The sequence below is a fragment of the Somniosus microcephalus genome, chromosome 5 (genome assembly GCF_052327205.1).
Source record: "Somniosus microcephalus isolate GS21.2 chromosome 5, FLI_Smic_1.0, whole genome shotgun sequence".
Taxonomy (NCBI): Eukaryota; Metazoa; Chordata; class Chondrichthyes; order Squaliformes; family Somniosidae; genus Somniosus; species Somniosus microcephalus.
In genome coordinates, this window is record NC_140991.1 from 244,954,527 (window position 1) to 244,976,392 (window position 21,866).

The 21,866-nt window shown below is 46.7% G+C and overlaps 1 protein-coding gene across 7 annotated transcripts in view; it reads right to left on the reverse strand.

The window, feature by feature from the left end:
* mak (male germ cell-associated kinase) overlaps nucleotides 1-21,866 on the reverse strand; it is a 374,380-nt gene that overhangs the window by 237,334 nt on the left and 115,180 nt on the right. For 2 of the 7 annotated variants that reach the window (XM_085988792.1, XM_085988790.1), the window contains exon 5: nucleotides 806-885. The exons of the other annotated variants lie outside the window; for them this stretch is intronic. In XM_085988792.1, coding sequence (XP_085844918.1) covers nucleotides 806-885 — 80 coding nt within the window. The remainder of the gene's footprint in view (nucleotides 1-805; nucleotides 886-21,866) is intronic. 7 annotated transcript variants of the gene reach the window in all.

The following is a 21,866-nucleotide window of genomic DNA, read 5'->3' on the forward strand; positions in this document are numbered from 1 at the left end:
GCCCACCCGAACATTGGGTAACGCCCCAATTCCTGGGCTCTTTAGGCGCTAATCGCTGGCGCAACCAACCGAATTTCTAGGCCGAAATTTTTGGAATTTTCAACTCCAGAGGGCTGTGGAGGCTCGGTCGTTGAGTATATTCAAGACAGAGATCGATAGGTTTTTGAATATTAAGGGAATCAAGGGATATGGGGATAGCTCAGGAAAGTGGAGATGGGGTAGAAGATCAGCCCTGATCTTATTGATTGGCGGAGCAGGCTTGAAGGGCCATATGGCCTACTCCTGCTCCTATTTCTTATGTTCTTATGAAACCTCACGTTAACGACGCTGTCAAGGGTCTCTCAACAAGCAGTTAACTACCTCCCGAGCGAGTCCGTGGCGGGCTGATGGCAGGTTCCCAACACGCTGTTAATTTCAGTGCTTTTAACTGCCGAGCCGCTCCCAACCCCACACGCTCTGCAATGTGAAAATTCCGGCCTATCATTCTGTTGAAATCTAATTATTTAGTACAAACTCTGAGGACAACGTAGACCAATGTATTGATTAATGGAAAACACTGACAAAAGGTACTAGTTTTACACACAGAATGAAATGGATGAATGAGAGAGTTTGAACATTTTAACTCCACTTCTAATAGGCAGCATAAAAAATGTTGCAAACACAGTATAACATTTCTGAACAGGCAATGGAATATCAGAATTGAAAAGATTTACATTTTTATGTTTTTGTCTCTAGGGGCAACATCTGCTGTTGATTTCCCAGTTCCTGTTACAGGAGGACCACATTGGCCGTAGAAGGAACCTACCGTGCTTATGGACAAAAGCTAGCCCTTGTATTATTTGATACATTATGTTCCTAATGATTGATTCAGGAAACAACTTGTTTCTGTGGACAGACAATTCAAACAGTAAGCTACAATTGCAATGTTACAAAGCGAAACAGTCATTTCAGCAAAACAGTTAACATTTGTAGAACCTTCTGAATAAAACTTTGCAAGGTTTGTTTATACGTAATCTGAAGCATTACTATACTATAACATACACCACTTTATACAGGAAAATAGGCCTGAAACCCAAGGGAGTGTTTTAAACAAATGTGGTGTGATATTAGAGCTGGGGAACAGGACTCTTTCCATTTCAGACACCCAGCGTCAGCATCAGGTATAGTGCAGCTAAATGCAGAATAAAGCTCCCTTTACACTGACCCCAGAAACGTCCTTTAGCGCCAACGAGCACACCTTAGTGCACCAGTTTGGCATTTTGCCATTTCCACACCAACCTCCTGTCTGAGTGAGACAACCAATTAAGAGTAAAGTAGGGGCAGTTTTGTAGGCCTAACTATACTAGAATCATAGAATCATAGAAAGCTACAGCTCGGAAGGAGGCCATTTCGGCCCATTGTGTCCGTGCCGGCCAACAAAGAGCTATCCAGCCTAATCCCACTTCCCAGCTCTTGGTCCGTAGCCCTGCAGGTTAGGGCATCCCAAGTGCACATCCAAGTACTTTTTAAATGTGGTTAGGGTTTCTGCCTCTACCATCCTTTCAGGCAGCGAGTTCCAAACCCCCACAACCCTCTGCGTGAAGAAATTTCCCCTCAAATCCCCTCTAAACCTTCCACCAATTACTTTAAATCTGTGCCCCCTGGTTTTTGACCACTCTGCTAAGGGAAATAGGTCCTTTCTATCCACTTTATCTAGGCCCCTCATAATTTTATACACCTTAATAAGGTCTCCCCTCAGCCTCCTCTGTTCCAAGGAAAACAAACTCAGCATATCCAATCTTTCCTCATAGCTAAGATTCTCTACTCCTGGCAACATCCTTGTAAATCTCCTCTGTACCCTCTAGTGCAATCACATCTTTCCTGTAATGTGGTGACCAGAACTGCACGCAGTACTCTAGCTGAGGCCTAACTAGTGTTTTATACAGTTGAAGCATAAACCCCCCCTGCTCTTGTATTCCATGCCACGGCTAATAAAGGCAGAGAAGTGTGCAAATAATAGGGTAATAATAGTGGGGTATTTCAACTTCCCCAATATTAACTGGGATAGTCAGAGTGTAAAAGGCTTAGAGGGTGCAGAATTCTTAAAGTGCATCCAGGAGAGCTTTTTGAGCCAGCATGTAGAAAGTCCTACAAGAGAGGGGGCGGTACTGGACCTAATTCTAGGGAATGTGGCCGGGCAAGTGGTAGGTGTGTTAGTAGGTGAGCACTTTGGTGACAGTGACCATAATTCGGTGAAATTTAAGGTAGTCATGGAAAAGGACAAGGATGGACCGGAAATAAAGGTTCTAAATTGGGGGAAGGCCGATTTTAATATGATAAGGCAGGATCTGGCCAATGTGGACTGGGATCAGCTACTTGAAGGAAAATCCACATCGGAGCAATGGGAGTCTTTCAGAAAGGAAATTGAGAGAGTACAATGGCAACGTGTTCCCGTAAAGGTCAAGGGAGGGACCAACAAGCCCAGGGAACCTTGGATGTCAAGGGATATACAAGAATGGATTAGAAAAAAAAGGGGGCTTTTGGCAGGTACAAAGGACTAAAGACAGAGGAAGCCCTAGAGGAGTATAAAAAGTACAGGGGGATACTTAAAAAAGAAATTAGGAGAGCGAGGAGGGGCCATGAAATAACACTGGCGAGCAATATAAAGGAAAATCCGAAGGTGTTTTATAAGTATATTAAGGGCAAGAGGATAACTAGGGAAAGAGTAGGGCCCATTAGGGACCAAAGTGGCAAGCTGTGTGTAGAGCCAGAAGATGTAGGTGGGGTTTTAAATGAATTTTTTGCATCTGTGTTCACTATGGAGAAGGACGATGTGGACATAGAAATCGGGCAGGGGGACTGTGATATACTTGAACATATTAGCATCGAGAGGGAGGAGGTACTAGCGGTTTTAGCAGGCTTAAAAGTGGATAAATCCCCAGGCCTGGACGAGATGTATCCCAGGCTACTATGTGAGGCAAAGGAGGAGATTGCAGGGTCTCTGACACAAATTTTCAGAACCTCTCTGGCCACAGGGGATGTGCCAGAGGACTGGAGAACAGCTAACGTAGTACCATTATTCAAGAAGGGTAGTAGGGATAAACCAGGGAATTACAGGCCAGTGAGCCTAACATCAGTGGTAGGAAATTATTGGAAAAAATTCTGAGGGACAGAATTAGTCTCCACTTGGAGAGGCAAGGATTAATTAGGGATAGCCAGCATGGCTTTGTCAAGGGAAGATCATGTCGGACCAATTTGATTGAATTTTGAGAAGGGGTGACTAGGTGTGTGGATGAGGGTAGTGCAGTGGATGTGGTTTACATGGATTTCAGTAAGGCTTTTGATAAAGTCCCGCACAGGAGACTGGTCAGGAAGGTAAGAGCCCATGGGATCCAGGGTGCCTTGGCACATTGGATCCAAAACTGGCTTACTGGCAGAAGGCAGAGGGTGATGGTGGAAGGTTGTTTTTGTGACTGGAAGCCTGTGTCCAGTGGGGTACTGCAGGGATCGGTGCTGGGTCCCTTGCTGTTTGTGGTCTACATTAATTATTTGGATGTGAATGTAAAAGGTATGATCAGTAAGTTCGCAGATGACACAAAAATTGGTGGGGTGGTAAATAGCGAGGAGGGAAGCCTCAGGCTACAGAACGATATAGATGGGTTGGTCAGATGGGCGGAACAGTGGCAAATGGAATTTAACCCTGAAAAGTGTGAGGTGATGCATTTTGGACGGACTAACAAGGCAAGGGAATACACAATGAATGGTAAGACCCTAGGAAAGACAGAGGATCAGAGGGACCTTGGTGTGCATGTACATAGATCCCTGAAGGCAGCAGAACAGGTGGATAAGGTAGTTAAAAAGGCATATGGGATACTTGCCTTCATTAGCTGAGGCATAGAATATAAGAGCAGGGAGGTTATGATGGAGCTGTACAAAACGCTGGTAAGGCCACAGCTGGAGTACTGTGTGCAGTTCTGGTCGCCACACTATAGGAAGGATGTGATTGCTTTGGAGAGGGTGCAGAGGAGATTTACCAGAATGTTACCTGGGCTGGAGCGCTTCAGCTATGAAGAAAGACTGGACAGGCTGGGGTTGTTTTCCTTGGAGCAGAGAAGGCTGAGGGGGGATCTGATTGAGGTGTACAAAATTATGAAGGGCATAGATAGGGTAGATAGAAAGGAACTTTTCCCCTAAGTAGAGGGGTCAATAACAAGGGGGCATAGATTCAAGGTAAGGGGCAGGAGGTTTAGAGGGGATTTGAGGAAAATCTTTTTCACCCAGAGCGTGGCTGGAATCTGGAACTCACTGCCTGAAAGGGTGGTAGAGGCAGGAACCCTCACAACATTCAAGAAGCATTTGGATGAGCACTTGAAATGCCATAGCATACAAGGCTACGGACCAAATGCTGGAAAATGGGATTAGATTAGACAGGGCTTGATGGCCGGCGCGGACACGATGGGCCGAAGGGCCTCTTTCTGTGCTGTATAACTCTGGCCTAGAAATTCACTTTGGGGCGGCCAGCTCGCTCGCGCCCAAAAGTTAGCGCTGGGCGGGGAGCCATTAGCGATCGTCAGATATTCAGTGTTTGCGCCCCAATTCGGAACCGGGCGCTATACCAGGGTGTGCCCGCCTCCGCTTGGGGCGCTGACACTGAATTTCAGCGCTCTTGGCGCCGCTGCGGAGCGGCAGGCTGCGGTACTGCAGGCCTCCTCCTTCTCTTAAGGGGGCGCTGCCTGCAACGGGGAGATCGCCGCTGGAGAGTGCCGGTAAATGAGCCCGGCACCACGGAGAAGTGCCGGGTTCGCGGAAAGCAGCCGGCAATGCCGCGGGGGGGGGGGGGGGGGTGGAGGAGGCCAGGGAAGGAGGTGCGGGCAGGCAGCCGCCGAAAAAGCGGCCGGCCGCACCTTCCCCTTTAAAGCGCCCCACTAAGGCTACAGCACGGCCCCGTTTTCTGGTCGCTGTTTGCGGCCGCTTCGGAGGAGGCGGCCGCTACTAAATATGGGGATCGGGCCGGTTTCGGGGCGGAACCGGGGCACTGCGCACACCGATGACGTCATCGGTGCCGGCGCAGCGCTAACGGCTACCGCCGCCAATACCGCTGCGCTGAATATCAGCGCAAACTCATTTTTGGCGCAGAAGCCCTCTTTAGGCGGTAACTGGCTGCAAAGCTGGCAGCGCCTTAATGAATTTCTAGGCCTATGACTCTATGAAATTCCGTATGCCTTCTTAACCACCTTGTCTACCTGGCCTGCTACCTTCAGGGACCCTGAATTGAGACTGACCAAACTCATTTCACATAGGACCTTTACAGGCAGCTAACAGAGGAGACTTCCAGCATCTCAGTCGGATTTGAACTCAGAATCAAGTTGCCCCTTTGGTGAATTTCCTTTTAGCAATAAAGAAAAAGGAGCAATAAAATTACCATAAGTACTCATGATTTCTTGAAAGCAATTGTATCTTTGTTTAGGAATAATGCAATTTAAAAACAAAATAAAAAATAACTTCTAGACCAACTTTGCCATATTTTGCAGAAGACTGACATTTAAATGGACATAAGCTAGATATGATTTTGTAGAATGTTTAAAATCAGATAAACACAATGCCACCTTATTACCAATCATGAACTGCCCCAATGAATGGACACATCACCCAATGAAGTATTAAGTCACAGACAGAAAGTCTCATTTGAATCTGGGTTTGTGCTGAATTAGCTGATTTTAGCTCTGCAGAAATTCAGAGTAAACGCTTCAAAGTGTCAACATTTGTAGTGTCCATCACATTTACCCGATGGACTTAAACTACTACTATCTGTTAAGTTAGCCATGCTGATTTGCTCAAATATAGACAAGGGAAAGTCTACCAATCATGTACAAACAACCCACAACCAATAAAATTACTCAAATTATTTTCAACAACAACTTGTATTTATATAGCGCCTTTAACGTAGCAAAACATCCCAAGGCGCTTTACAGGAGTATTAAAAGACAAAAAATTTGACACCGAGCCACATAAGGAGAAATTAGGGCAGGTGACCAAAAGCTTGGTCAAAAAGGTAGGGTTTAAGGAGCGCCTTAAAGGAGGAAAGAGAGGTAGAGGGGTTTAGGCAGGGAATTCCAGAGCTTAGGGCCTAGGCAACAGAAGGCACGGCCACCAATGGTTGAGCGATTATAAATCAGGGATGCTCAAGAGGCCAGAATTAGAGGAGCGCAGATATCTTGGGGGGGGGGTGGGGGGGGGGTGGTTGTGGAGCTGAAGGAGATTACAGAAATAGGGAGGGGCCAAAATGCTGCCAAACTGCAGATCCCAAATGGTACTGCCACATTGCAAGAGTGCTCCTTGACCTTACCCCCCACACCCCCAAGTACTCTTAACCTTCAATATTCCCCAGTTCTTTCAGACATCATGGCATTTCCATGACACTGCTGCTCTTGTCCTTCATGGTGGTAGAAGTCATGGAGCTGGGAGGTACTGTTGAAGTAAGCTTGGTGAGCTTCTGCGGTAGATAATGCAGTAACGATGCACCCATGGTTGAGGGGATGGCTATTGAATTCAGTTGCAGGATGCTGATCAAGTGGACTACTTTGCCCTGATGTTGAGATTCTTGTGTTGTTTGGCTGCATTCATCCAGGGGAGCATTTCAGCACACCTATGACTTGAGCCTTGTGGAAGGTAGGGAGGCTCTAAGGGTCAGAAGGTGAGTCATTTGCCGCAGAGTACCTAGCCTCTGCCCTGCTATTGCAGCCACAGTGTTAAATGCTTGGTCCAGTTATGCTTCGAGTCAACTGTGACTTCCAGAATATTGATGGTATGGGACTTGGCGACAGTAGCACTGTTGCAGGCCAAAGGGAGATGGCTGGGCCTTTTCTTATTGTAGATGGTCACTGCCTAGTACTTAGGTGGCACAAATGTTTCCAGACACTTTTCAGCTCAAGCCTGAATGTTGTCTAGGTACTGCTGTAGGTTGCCACAGACTGCTTAATTATTGGAGAAGTTGTGAATAGAGCTTGAACACTGTGGAATCGTCAGTGAACAGCCCCACTCCTGACCTTATGACGGTGGGAAGGTCATGGATGAAACAGCTGAAGATGGTTGGGTTGAGAACCAAGGACTGTGATGACTGGCTCCAACAACCACAACCATCTTCTGGTGTGTGAGGTATAACTCCAGCCACTGAAGTGTTTCCATTGACCCCACCTCAGTTTTGCTCAGGCTTCTTGAATGCTGCCTTGAAGTTATTTTTACCTCTCTTTAATTTAGCTCTTATGTCCAAGCCTGTGACAAGGTCACAAGAGTCCATAGGTAAAGGAACATGCAAAACTCAACAGACAAATTGGAAGAGAAGGAAAAGGGATGAAACACAAAGGAGAGATTTACACAAATAGTGAGAAAAAGATGCCGTGACAAATAGAATCATAGGGCTAGAAATTTGTCTGCTTACCACCACTCCGTAGCGCGACAAAAAGGTGAAAAAATGGCAGCCGCTGCTCTTTCGGCAGCTGGTGGGGGGTGGGGCCGCGATGACTGTGCAATGCAGGCTGACAGTGGCGATGCCAGCACCTCTTAAAAGGGACACACACATCTTTCAGGTAAGTTTGGATTCAAGTTTTTGGACTTTTTAAAATTTTTATTGAAGTAGTGGCATTCTGCAATAGATGTTAAGTTTTTTAAATGTTTAGGGAGTGCTGCTGGATGCTTGCAATGTCTCGGATGGTAAAGGAAGGCCTCCAAGAAGACAGAACATGCTGCAAATACTCAGCAGATCAGGCAACATCCGTGGAGAGAGAAACAGAGTTCACGTCTCAGGTCGAGATGCTCCCTGACCTGCTGAATAGTTCCAGCATTTTATGCTGTCATTTCAGATTTACAGTATCCACTTGCAAAGGGAAGAGGAAGACACAGAAGAGGAAGAAGCAGAAGGAAGGTTGCAACCCAGACAGCCCCTTTCTGGCCGGGATATCCAGGATGGAATCATCCGCCTGCGGTACCAGTGACCACAACCCCAATTTCCCTTTCAACATTTGTCCCACACCTTGCCTTCCCTGTTACTGACCATCACAGCATCCTCTTGGCCACAATGCTGAAATAAAAGCCACCATAAAGCAAACCTTCCAATCCAACTTTATACCTCTATCCATCCAATATGACATCAAGAAATCAACTCATCACCCTTATGCATTCTCTTAGCAACTATCTTATATGTGCCTTTGCCTATCCTAGTGATGTTACACAGTGCTACCCAGTGGCTGCAACATGGCTGGCGGAAGGCTGCTAACTTTCAGTTCTGACGAAAGGTCATCGACCTGAAACATTGGGGTCGATTTTAACTCAGGTGCGGGCAATTGTCGGGTTCCCCGAATTTCGTGATTCCCACACAAATCTAAATGGATGTGTGAGATTGATGCAATTTTAACTTGTGGTGATTATTCCTTGATTATTAAAAGTATTGTGATTCGTTGTTTGTTAACTGCCTTGGGATATGTGTTGTAATCTCATTGGTAGTTGATGATCACATGATGTGTTGTGGCTACCTTAAATTCAGTCCTTTTCTAGCTTTAGTTGGGAATGGATATGGAAAGATATGCTGCTGATTTTAAAGTTAATAAAGCCTAGCTTTGGAAGGCCAATCTATTCTTTATTTCAATTTATTAACTTTATGTTAGAATGGAGCGATATCTTCAACCAGAACGATTCAAGGCTGACCCTGATTCTGCTGGAGTGGATGATAAATGGAAACATTGGTATTGTACATTTAAAAACTTTTTGGGCGTGTTGGATCAAGAGGCTCTGAATATGCTGATCAACTACATTGACTCGGATGTATATAAATATATTTTGCACTGTAAAACTTATGAAGAGGCTATTTCTACATTGGAAAAGATTTTTGTTAAACAAAAGAATGAGGTATTTGCACGTCATCTTCTATCTGCCCGTAGGCAGCAGGTGGGAGAATCTTTGGATACTTATTTACAAGCACTTCGGTGCCTTAGTGTTGACTGTAATTATAAGGCTGTGACGGCTGAAGAATATAAGGACTAATCAGTACGGGATGCTTTTATTAATGGATTACTGTCTAGATCAATTTGTCAGCGGTTGTTAGAAAATAAGACTCTGGATCTTAAAAGTGCTTTTGAGCAAGCTTCTACATTGGATGTGGCTCAGAGAAGTTTGGATTTTTATGCTCTTTTTAATCGGCCTGCGACTATGGTTTTGGCAGTTTCGGATGAAAAGGAATTATGTGGACTTAATGGGAGTGGTTTACTAGATTTTGAAACAGTTTCTACTTCGGTGGCCGTTGCCTCTCGGATTCAGAAGTGTTATTTTTGTGGGAATATCCGGCACCCTCGTCTGAAGTGTCCTGCTCGGGAGGCTGTGTGTAGTAAATGCGGTAAGAGAGGTCATTATGCACGTGTGTGCAAATCATCAGGTTCAATTACCTTCCCTTCTCCTGGTGTGGGAGGGTCTTCCTCCACTACCTCTTCTGTGACTATTCAGCCTTTAGATAGGGTGTTTATTGCATCAATTTCTGCTGCATTTGCTCATGGCCTAAACAAAGCTATAGTTACGGCTCAAGTTAATGGGTTGGAAGTGAAGGCCCTTATAGATACGGGCAGTACTGAGAGTTTTATAAGTCTTCAGTTTGCGAAGGAGAAGCATTTGAAAATTTCGCCTGTTACGTATCAGGTGTGTATGGCTCAGACGACCCTTACTTCACAAATAGCTGTTTGTTGCTTTGTGAAAATGGTTCTTCTAGGTAATACGTATACTGATATACGCCTATCTGTTTTGCCTAATCTCTGCGGATATTTTGATTGGACATGATGTGCTTCAGTTACACGAGTCTCTTAGTCTTTCATTTGGAGGGACTAAGCCACCTTTATCTATTTGTGGATTAACCTCTATCTATTCCTCCATTATCACTTTTTTCCAATTTGATGTCGATTGTAAGCCAATTGCTACCAAGTCAAGAAGATATAGTAGTCAGGATAGAGAATTTATTAATTCTGAAGTTCAACGTCTCTTATTGGAAGGAATATTGAACCTAGTTGTTTGCCTTGGCGAGCACAGGTAGTTGTCACGACTAATGAGAGACACAAGAAACGAATGGTGATAGACTATTCCCAAACTATTAATAGGTATACTCAATTAGATGCGTACCCTTTGCCTAAGATTGATGAGCTTATCAATAAAGTATCTCAGTATAAAGTTTTTAGCACTATTGATTTAAAGAGTGCTTATCATCAGATTCCTATTGTTAAGAAGGATCAACCATATACGGTCTTTGAGGCTGGTGGAAAGCTGTATCAGTTTTGCCGAATACCATTTGGTGTTACTAATGGTGTTGCTTGTTTTCAACGGGCAATGGATGCTTTTATAAGTGATAACTCCCTCTCTGACACCTTTTCATACTTAGATGACATCACAGTGTGTGGCAAATCAAGGGTGGAGCATGATTCTAATTTAAAAAGATTCCTTCAAGCTGCGGAAAAAGTTGGTTTAACTTTTAACAAAGAGAAATGTATCTTTTCGACTACTGAGGTAAATCTATTGGGGTATATTATTTCGGGAAATAAGATTAAACCAGATCCACAACGTCTGCGACCATTGATCGATTTACCTTGTCCTACTAATTCTAAGGCTTTGCAACGAGTTGTTGGACTGTTTTCTTATTATTCTAATTGGATTGCAAATTTTTCACGGAAGATCCGGCCTCTTATTCGGGTTACGACATATCCTCTATCATGGGAGGCCAGGACATGTTTTGAGAATTTTAAAAAGGATATTTTAGGAGCAGTTGTGCATTCCATTGATGAGCAGGTTCCCTTTGTGATTGAGACGGATGCTTCGGATTTTGCAATTGGGGCTACTTTGAACCAAAATGGAAGACCTGTGGCCTTTTTCTCACGTACTTTGAATAATAGTGAAAAAAGACATTCCTCAATAGAAAAAGAGGCATACGCAATAGTAGAAGCATTGCGTAAATGAAGACATTATTTATCGGGGCGACATTTCACGTTGGTAACTGATCAAAAATCTGTGTCCTTTATGTTTGATGTTAAACATTTTGGAAAGATTAAAAATGATAAAATAATGAGATGGAGGATTGAGTTGGCATGTTACCATTTTGACATAGTTTATCGTCCGGGGAAGGATAATGTTGCTGCTGATGCACTGTCGAGGGCTTATTGTTCTGTGATTCACGGAGATACGCTTATTAATCTTCACAATGCCTTATGTCATCCTGGGGTTACAAGGATGATACACTTTGTACGCAGTAAGAACTTGCCTTTTTCAGTTGAAGACGTCAAGCGGATGACTTCATCATGTTCTATCTGTGCTCGGTGTAAACCGAATTTCTTTAAGCCTCAACGAGCTCATCTTATAAAGGCTACTTCTCCTTTTGAACGTTTGAGTGTCGATTTTAAGGGACCTCTTCCTTCAACTACTCAAAACCGATATATATTTACTGTTGTGGACGAGTTTTCAAGGTTCCCCTTTGCTTTTCCTTGTGCAGATGTATCAGCTGCTACAGTTATTAAATGTTTGACTCAACTTTTTGTCATCTTTGGGATGCCTGCGTATATCCATTCGGATCAGGGAAGTTCTTTTATGTCTTCCCAGTTGAAGGAATACCTTCAGAGTCGGGGAATTTCTACTAGTAGAACTACCCCGTATAATCCCCAGGGTAATGGACAGTGTGAACAATACAATGGGGTGATCTGGAAGGCAGTTATGTTGGCGTTGACATCCCGGAACCTTAAGAATACACAGTGGGAAATGGTGCTGCCTGATGCCCTGCATTCCATTAGATCATTGCTTTCAACGGCTACTAATGTGACCCCCCATGAAAGGCTCTTTAACTATCCGCGGAGATCTACTACGGGATATTCGGTACCTTCATGGCTTACTATGCAGGGACCTGTGTTGCTTCGACGCCATGTTAGATTGTCAAAATATGACCCCTTGGTGGAGGAGGTGGAGCTGTTGGAGGCAAATTCCCAATATGCTCATATTCGATTCCAAGATGGGAAAGAAAGTACTGTTTCAATTAAAGACTTGACTCCTTGTGGCCCTCTTCTGAGGATATTAATAATGGTCATGATTCGGATAATGTGGATGCTGTTACAGATACTACGAATATTTCCAATCCGATTGCAGATAATCATACTTCTATTAGTCAGCCTTTGATAGATGTTTATGACCGTCCCAGTTCATCTTCTGATGGGATTTCTAATCCGGAAACCGTTGAGAATCGGGATATGGATAGCCTTCCTGTTGAAGATACTTCTGTGCCTTCTGGCATGGGAGGGCAAGGAATTTCACCAAGGTTAAGAAGGTCGACACGAACAAGATATCCGGTCGACCGATTGAAAATGGACTTTTAAATTGATAGTAATGTTTTAAAAATTGTTGAAATATTATAGTATATTGTTTTAATTGAGAGATACTTAATATTTATGCGTAATGTTATTATTTGTTGTTCATTTAGTATTGTGTTATGTAAATAGTTTTATTCTCATGCATAGTTTAGTTGTAAATAATTAATTGTAAATTGTAAAAGTTATTAGGTTGGAGTGTATTTTAAAAGGAGGGGTGAATGTGGTGATTATTCCTTGATTAGTAAAAGTATTGTGATTCGTTGTTTGTTGACTGCCTTGGGATATGTGTTGTAATCTCATTGGTAGTTGATGATCACATGTTGTGGCTACCTTAAATTCAGTCCTTTTCTAGCTTTAGTTGGGAATGGATATGGAAAGATATGCTGCTGATTTTAAAGTTAATAAAGCCTAGCTTTGGAAGGCCAATCTATTCTTTATTTCATAACTCAATTGGCCAATTGATTTCCAACGTGTGGGAAGCCTTTGCAAATAGGTTTTTCATGACTGCAAGTCCCCTCCGATGACGTCGTCATTGCTGCTGCATTTAAGGTACACAGCAAGTCTTGCTTCCTCTGCAGGCTTCCAAGCTTTCCCCTTGTGATGGCACCGGAGCCTGCAGGAACAATGGCCAGCAGGAGGGCAAGGGCTGTGCCTAAATTTGATGAGGCATCACTGCAGGCATTGTTGGATGGGGCTAGGGCCCACAGGGAGGTCCTGCTCCCTTGTTCAGGGAGGAAGAGGCCTCCCAGTCAGGCCAAGGCTGTGTGGCTACAGGTGGCTGGGGAAGTCAACTCCTTGGGCCTCACACGGCGCACCTGGATGCAGTGCAGGAAAAGATTCCATGACCTTCATCGCACTGGAAACATATGAAGTTTCCATCACTCCTAATCTGATACCCGTTGCCTTTCCTCACCAGCACTCAGCTTTAGCAATCTCTTCCTCCACATCCCACTTGACACTCACATCCATGCACCCTTAGCCATTCCCTCTCTCTCTATGCTCACATTCACCTAACTATTCGACCATGCAGCCCTCACACTCCCTCTCACTCTGATGCTTTGAACACAACTGACAACACACAGGGAGGGCCCTTGGTCTTGCAACCTCACTCCATCTTTGTCTCCTTCTAAGTATCTATGCTATGCAATCTCTACACTCTCTCCTTCATTCTCACTCAACCTCCACTTGTCTCCCTCATTGCAGGAAAAGAGAGCTCCCAACAGGAGAGAGCGAGCCAGGACAGGAGGAGGGCCACCCTCATTAGCCCAGCTCACCCCCTGGGAGGAAGCTGTCCTGGAGATTGTCGGGGTGATACAGATGCGGAAGTTGGGGAAGGACAGACAGGTGCATCCCCGCAAGCTGGTGACAGAATAGTTTTCCATCTCTCTCATTGACATTGCATGAGTCGCTGATAATGATTCTGGAGCTACATCATATGGACATATGATTATCTGCAAAATGCAATGTGCATGTAACCTTGGCATCACATCTCTAACTTTTTCCTTGACTCCCCCACAGGACCATCGAGAGCCCCCGTCCCCACTGTGCAGGAGGAAGAACCTGAGATTCAAGACTCCTCAGAGGAATCTGCAACCTCTGAGGGCGCAGCATCAGCAGAAATAAGCGCACACAGCACCAGCGCAGACACTCACACCTCGGGGGGGTTGGGGTTGGGGGGGTTGGTGGCAGACCTCAAGGAAGTGGGGGTTCCTCTCCAAGCGCTCACACTTCCATGCCACTGCAGAGCCCTCGGTCAGAGCCCCGCCGGAGTCCACACCCAAGTGAGATAGACGTCTCAAACCCTGCACAGCCGCAGGAACAGCAGACTGCTGACGAGCCCTCACAGGCTCGCCACCCCAGAGGACGCCCGCCAAAGGTGTCGAGACAGGAGCAGCAGGAAAGTGAGCAAGGGGCCTCCACGTCTGCTGAAACCACAAGGGAACCACTACGTAGGAGCACGCGTAAGAGGAAAATAAAGCACAAGTAGTCACAAGGGTAGTCACTTGGGTGAAATGTGTATATTGTAAAAATGCCATCAGTTGGTTCTTGTGCATAAAAATTCTGATGGCAACTGTTGCAGTTCTGGCGTGTGTCATTTCGTGAATGGGGCTTTCACATTGAGGGTTTAGGATTACTTGCAGTTGTCAGGATGCTGGTCTAATAGCTAGGAAACCCCAAGGTTTGGCCATTGTCGATACTCAGGTGAGAAGCTGAGAGGCAAAAGAGTTTGATTTACTAGGCTAAACAAATCTGGCCAGGGTGAGTGCGTTCCTTGCATCCCAGCCAGCAACGTTCTCGCGTAATGCTGCTGCTGGTTGATGGGCCTCTGCAGGATGCTCCTTTTCGCCCTCCTCCTCCTCATCATCTGAGGAGGGTATGTGAGGAGCCACTTGGTCCTCAGGAATCTACAAGCCACGACACTGTGCCATGTTGTGAAGTGCACAGCAAACCACGGCGATTCTGGAGACCCTGGCTGCTGAGTATTGTAGGGCTCCACCTGATCTATCCAGGCATCTGAAGCGCATCTTCAGCAAGCCGATGGTTTGCTCGATTATGGATCTGGTGGAAATGTGGCTGGAGTTGTAGCACTCCTCCGCTTCATTGGCTGGCCTCCTCAACGGCGTCATTGGCCAAGTCCTCAGGGGATAGCCCTTGTCTCCAAGTAGCCATCCGTGAAGTTGGTCTGGCGGCCTGAATAGCGGAGGCACACTAGACTGGCGCCGTATGAAGGAGTCATGGCAACTGCCAGGGTACATGGCACAAACATGCAAAATCTCCTTCTTGCGGTCACACACCAGCTGAACGTTAAGGGAGTGGAAGCCCTTGCGGTTGACAAAAATACCTGGATTGCGATGGGGTGCCCTAAGGGCCACGTGTGCAGTCAACGATGCCCTGCACCCTTGGAAAGTCTGCCAGATGAGCTAATCCAACCACCCGCGCCGTCACATTTGCGCGATCCCTGGTGAAATGGATGTGATTGTGCGCGAGGGCATTGGTTACCTGTGTGATGCAAGTGTGTGCGGCCGACTGGGAGGTTCTGCTGATGATCCCTGGAATGAGCCTGAGGCAAAAAAGTTGAGTGCGGTGGTGACTTTGATGGCCACTGGTAAGGAGTGTCCACCTGGTCCTCTGGGCAGCAGGTCTTGCTGTATCATTGCGCAGATGTCAGTTACTACCTGTCGCGAAAGTTGGAGCCGCTATTGGCACTGCTGCTCAGTCATGTTGAGGTAGCTGATCCTGTGTCTGTAGACCCTGTTTGGGGGGTATCTCCTGCGCCGACGGGCTTCCATGCGTTGGCCCCTTCTGGCTTGTGCTGCCTCAGGTGGGTGAGCAGCAGCCTGTCGCTCCTGCTACTGTTGCTGGTGCTGCTGTTGTTCCTGGTTCTGCTGCTGCCCCACCTGGTGCTCGAGCTCCTCTAATGCCAAGAAGGGAAGGAGAAAAATGGCTCCCATGCTTTTGGCATATGCCTCCGCTGAGGAAGCGCTGAGTGAGGGTGGCGAGAGGGGTTTCCCAGGAGTTCACACTAGAGATGTGTGTGAGGCTCCAACCTTCCACAGGTGTGGTTAAGCCTGGTAAAAGTTGCCCCAGGCCTGCAACAACAAAGTCCTGCCACCTGCAAATGATGACTGATCAAATCTCCTCTTTAATGGTTGACCTGCAGCTGATAGTCAGCAAGCCAATAGTGCTCACGCCAGGTTTCACAGGCGTGATCCCCACCAGGCATGTTTTACATGGGAAAAGGGTTAAAAATGCAAGGGCCTGTTAAAATGACATTATAAAGGCCAATTATGGGTCTTAAAGACCAGTCCCGCCTGTTGGAGGCGGGACTGATTCGGGACCAGGCGGGGGGGAGGGGGTCCCGCCCGCCAGTTTTAGTGATTTTTAACCCCCCCGCATGCCTCAAAGCCTGCCTCACGGCCCAGTTAAAATCGACCCCATTATCTGTTTCTCTCTCCACATATGCTGCCTGACCTTGAGTATTTTCTGTTTTTTTATTTCAGATTTCCAGCATCCGCACTATTTTGCTTTTGAACCATACCTCCTATTTTGGTATCATCTGAAAATGTTGACACTATTCCTTCTAGGCCTGGTATCCAAATCATTGATATTCACAGGCTCCAAGTAGCCCCAGAACTGAACCTTCTGGCACTCCATTACCCACTCTGGAAAAACTGGCCTTAACTACAACTCTCTAGAATATAGGCTATTCAACCCCTTTAACCTATTCTACCATTTAATTAGATTATGGCTGATCTGTATCTCAACTCACTTTTGTTCACTTTACCCACTTTTGTTCCACATCCCTAACAAAAATCTCTTGATTTCAGTCTTCAAAAAATTCAATTGACGCAGCCATTTGAAGAAGTGAATTTCAGACTTCCTTCCACTACTTTGTGTAAAAAGATGATTCCTGATTTCACTCCTAAATGGCCTAGCTCTAATTTTAAGATCATGCCCTTTTGGTTCGGAGAGGAAATAGTTTCTCTATCTACTCCATGGAATCCCTTAATTATTTTAAATATCTTGATTAAATCACCCCTCAACCTTCTAAACTCAAGGGAATACAAGCCAAGTTTATGCAATCTGCCCTCGTAATTTAACTCTTTTAAGGCCTGGTATTATGCTAGTGAATCTGCACTGTACCCCTCCAAAGGTAATGGCCTCAAAATTTGGTTGCTTAGCGCCTGTTGTTTGGGCGCTACGGGTGCCGAATTGGGACCAAAATGGTGTTCGAGCAGCGCACACACTTCTGGTGTGGGCCATGCTGGATGCCATCTTGGTGAGGGCAGCTGTTAGGAGCGTGCACGAGAAGTAGGTAGGCAGATGGTGATGTCAATCAGCGTGCAACATTGATTTGACGCCAGCACTGCTGTTTTCGTCATCGCTGGAGCTAATGACCTCTCTTAACCTCACACAGCTGAACATGCGTTCAGCAGCAGGAAGGACGCCCCACCAGCGATATTTAAAGGGATCATCACCAACTTTCTTGGTAACTTGGTTTTTGATTTCTACTGGCAGTGTAAGTTTGTGAAACTGTTTGGAGCTTTCTAGAGTTATTTAAAGCTGGTGAGGTGATGGAGTGGTGCTGAAATTGGAGAAGACCTTGCTTCTGACTTCAAGGGTTCTGGTCTCACCACTTGCTCCCAGTCAAGGGTACTCTAGTTGTCATCTCCCTTGGCCTGCAGCAGGACAGGGAGATGGAGCAGAGGCAGCAAAGAGGACAAGCTGCTCACAGAGGGAGGAGGGGGAGAAGGGCTCTCAGCAGGAGGCCATACCCAACTGGAATCTTCCGAGAGCAATTCTCTTACCTCAACCTGAACCAGGAGCAGTGTCTGAGGTGACTGCCCTTTACAAAGGAGGTGCTTACAGAACTTTGCCACCTCTTTCAACCAAACCAAACTCTGACCAGAAAGAAGCAAACGGAGCATGTACGTGACTTTGCCAGGATAGCGGACTTCCCCTTGGTGCAGGGCGCCATTGACTGCATGCACGTGGCTTTGCGGGCACCGTATATAAATGCTGAGATGTACAGCAACTGCAAAGGTTACCACTCGCTGAATGTGCAGGTGGTGTGCGACCATGATCAGCACATCATGATGGTGAATGCTCAGTATTCTGGCAGTAGTCATGATGCTTTTATTCTGTGCCATGCTGCTGTTCCCTCAGTCTTTGAGCCACAAAGACAAACCAGGGGGTAGCTACTGGGCAACAGGGGCTATCCCTTGACCATTTGGCTCATGACTCCGCTCCGCAACACAACCACACGTGGCCAGCATGCGTACAACAAGAATCATGCTGCCACACATCATACAGCAGATTATTGGGGTGCTCGAGCAATGGTTCCACTGCCTGGAGCCCTACAGTACTCATGTGTCCCAATTCATCGTGGTCTGCTGTATCCTCCACAACCTGGCCACCATGAGGGCACAGTCCTTGCCACCAGGGCCACCACCTCAGGAGGAAGAGGAGGAGGAGGCGGGAAGGGAGGAAGTAGAAGCAGAAGCGGAAGGAAGGATGCAACCAAGACAAGCCCCTTTGTGGCCGGGATAACCGGGATCGAATCATCCACCTGTGGTATGAGTGAATGCAACCTTTGTAGTAACCTACAAGGCTATGGACCAAGAGCTGGAAAGTGGGATTAGGCTAGCTCTTTTTCGACCAGCACAGACACAATGGGCCAAATGGCCTCCATCTGTGCTGTAAATTAATATGATTCTATAACTCCAATTCCCCACTCAACATTAGTGCCACACCTTACCTTCCCTCTGTTACTGACCATCACAGTGTCATCTTGGCTACATTGCTGAAATAAAAGCTACCACAAAGCAAACATTACAATCAAACTTTATCCATCTATCTATCCAATATCACATCAAAAATTCAACTAATTACCCTTGTGCATTCCCTTAGTGGCTGTCTTGAGTGTGCCTTTGCATGGCTGGTGGAAGACTGCTGATTTTCAGTGGGGGAGAGACTGCAGGTGGCCTTGTAGGACGACCTCGAGGAGCTCTATGTCTAGCAGGCCTGGCTTCGGACTGCACCACCTCAGCATGGGCAGCAGCAGTCTGGGCTGGCAAGGGCACTAGCGGAGTGGCAGTGGTGGGAGGATGAATGCTGTCATCCTGAGGACAGCAGGGTTGTCCTCCACGTATCGATTGCCACTCCCCAGGGGCAGTGCCTCGGCAATCCTAGTAATCTGATGGAGTATAGACTGCTGGACTGCTAGAATGCTGTGACACCCAGCAAGCCCCTTTCAACACTGGTAAACCCAGCCATGATGGCAGCAGTCTGTGCTTGCATGACTTCAGTCCGAGCTTCCATTGCAGCACTCAGATGTTGGGTGGCTTCTGCTTGTGCTGCAATGGAAGCTGAGACTTCAGCCATCAGATGTGGCGTGATGGTTGGGTCCACAAGTGTGTTAATGGGTCTGCCCACCCCTTCCATGCTGGAAAGGGTGCACGCCAAGCTTTGCCCACAGCCCTGTGCAAGGCTGTAGCTGGACTCCTCCATACTCTTTGACATTGCATTTAGGCTTTCTGGCAGGCTTGCCAATGCATCAAGCATTTCATTGTGCATACCCATCAGTGTTCTTCTGTAGGACACCCCATCGAGATCTTCATCCGTGTCCTGTGCAGCAGAACCCGTGTGCGATCTCGTCCCCTGGGGAGCTAGCACCTGAGCTACCCTTTTCCCCTGCACAGACCCCGCATCTAACCTACCCTCAAGTATGTGGCATGTCAGTATCTGAGCTGGTGGCTTAGAGTGTGAAATCGAGTGATGGTGTTTCTTCTTCTTCTTCACTCTCCTCTCCCTCTTGTTGTTCAACCACTGGTTGGGCAGGCTGGGTTTCTTGGGTGTCTGAAATGAGAAAGGCACAAGGGTAGGGTTGTGGTGACGGGAAGGGGGAAAGCAAGAGGTTCATGCTTACACCATATGCAGATTGTAAATCAGAAGAGATTGTGGGATGAGGGGGAAGTGGGGTGAGAAGGAGGATAACGTATGAGGATAGCAGCATCTTTTATTCCTTCAGCCCCGCCGCTGGCCATGGGTTCAGCCATGCCCCTGCTAAGAAAGGTCAGCACCGTCTCCTCCAAGTTGGTGAAGTGATGCAGGCGAGCCTGTCCCCTGCTGGTTAAGGTCTGCTAGTGTCTGTTATGCTTCACCTTATCCTGCAAAAGAAAAGGAAGTGTGTCAGTGAGTGTGGTGAAATGTGTGTGGGTAATGTTTCTGTCGCGGTTGAATAGCCGACAGTGTGTTCAAGATGTGGGTGTGAGGCTTGCAGCAGTGATAAGTGTGTGTGGGTGAGGTGAAGCTATGAATGTGAGGTCTGAGTCGTGTTTGGTAGAGATTGTTGTTGGTGGCGTAGATGGTGAAAATGAATTTACTGACCTTGACCACTCTTGTGAGGTCATTCAACTTATTCCTGCACTGAGTCCAGGTCCTTGCGGCTATACTGCTGACATCGACCACATTGGCTATCTGCTCCCACTGCAGTTGTCTGTTGCCTGGATGGTCTCCTGTGGGAAGAGGATCTCTCTTCTGGAGTTGACCTCCTGGACCAACGCCTCCAGTGCTCCATCAGAGAACCCTGAAACCCTTTTTCTGGCCTGTTGAGCCATTACTCAGTCTTCTTGTTTATGACAGTAGCCTCCACAAGCAGTTCCAGTACCCGTTGCAGGCAGAAGGCGCCTCCCATTTAAGAGGTGCAGACTGTCTAAGTAGTGCAGGCTAGCTTTAATTGGAGATAGCCTTGCATGAACTTGGGCCCCCTGCTGAGCATTCAGCCACTCAGTCCTCCGAACAGGTGTGGGTTGCTATTGCATTGCGATCCCCACGCCCGTTTTTGGGGGATACCAAATTTCTAAGCCAATATATATTTTCTGCACTAACACAAACATAAGCAAAATACTGTGGATGCTGGAAATCTGAAATAAAAACAGAAACCGCTAAAAACACTCAGCAACTTTGGAGAGAGAAACAGAGGCCTAGATTTTCAGTGTGCCGTGAGGCGGGCTTTTAGGCGGGCGGGAGGCAAAAATCCCGAATTCGGGGGTCCCGACACCATCCCCGCCCAAAACTCGCCTCCATGTAAGTTTCAGAGGAGGCGGGTACCCGCCCTGCACTGGGACCCGCCGACCCGAGGCGGGGAGGGATTAGTGCCAATTAACTGTCTGTTAACAGGTAGTTAACAGGCAGTTTTTAGCCTAATCTCTATTTTGAGGGGTGTCGTGTGGGATTCCCGACGGCTCCAAACCACACCAGGTTAGAGCAGGCGGGCCGTCGGGTTGAAGGACTTGGAGGGGTCGCGATGTCGGTGTTCAGGTGAGTGATGGGTGCATGAGTGCAAAGTGTGTTTGGTGTGTCTAAAGTGTGTAAAGAAGTTTAAATTACCTGTACTTACCTTAACAGCCTTTCTTCCTGTAGGCGTCGGGAGTCCATCACTCAGCCGGCACTGAAAGCTGAATGGCTGCGATCTGTCAAAAGTGACAGCCTTCAGCTTTTAGTGCCGGTGAGAGTTCTAACTGAGTCTGCGTAGAAGGACTCAGGTTAGAAGTCAGACTGTCAGTGTTTGACAGCTTCAAACAGCTGTGAAACACTGATATTTCATCTGTCAAGACCTCTTGACAGATGAAATTTCAGTCTGTGACGTCACCTGTTGCCGGGTGGCCCTTAATTGGCCTGCTGAGCCCGCTGGGCGGGCTCAACAAGGTCAATCAAGGGAAAATCGCGTGGATTGGCCGGACGTCGATGTAGGCGGGACTAAAACCCGAAAGTTGTGGTCCCGCCTCCTTCCCGACAGCTTAATGAAAATCGACTCCAGAGTTAACGTTTCAGGTCGATGACCTTTCATCAGATTTCCAGCATCTTGTGCAGTATTTCGCTTTTGTTTCTTCTAATTCTGATGAAAGGTCATTGACCTGAAACATTGACTCTGTTTCTCTCTCCACAGATGCTGGCTGCCTGACCACCTGAGTGTTTCCAGCATTTTTATATCTTTTCTGCAGTTTG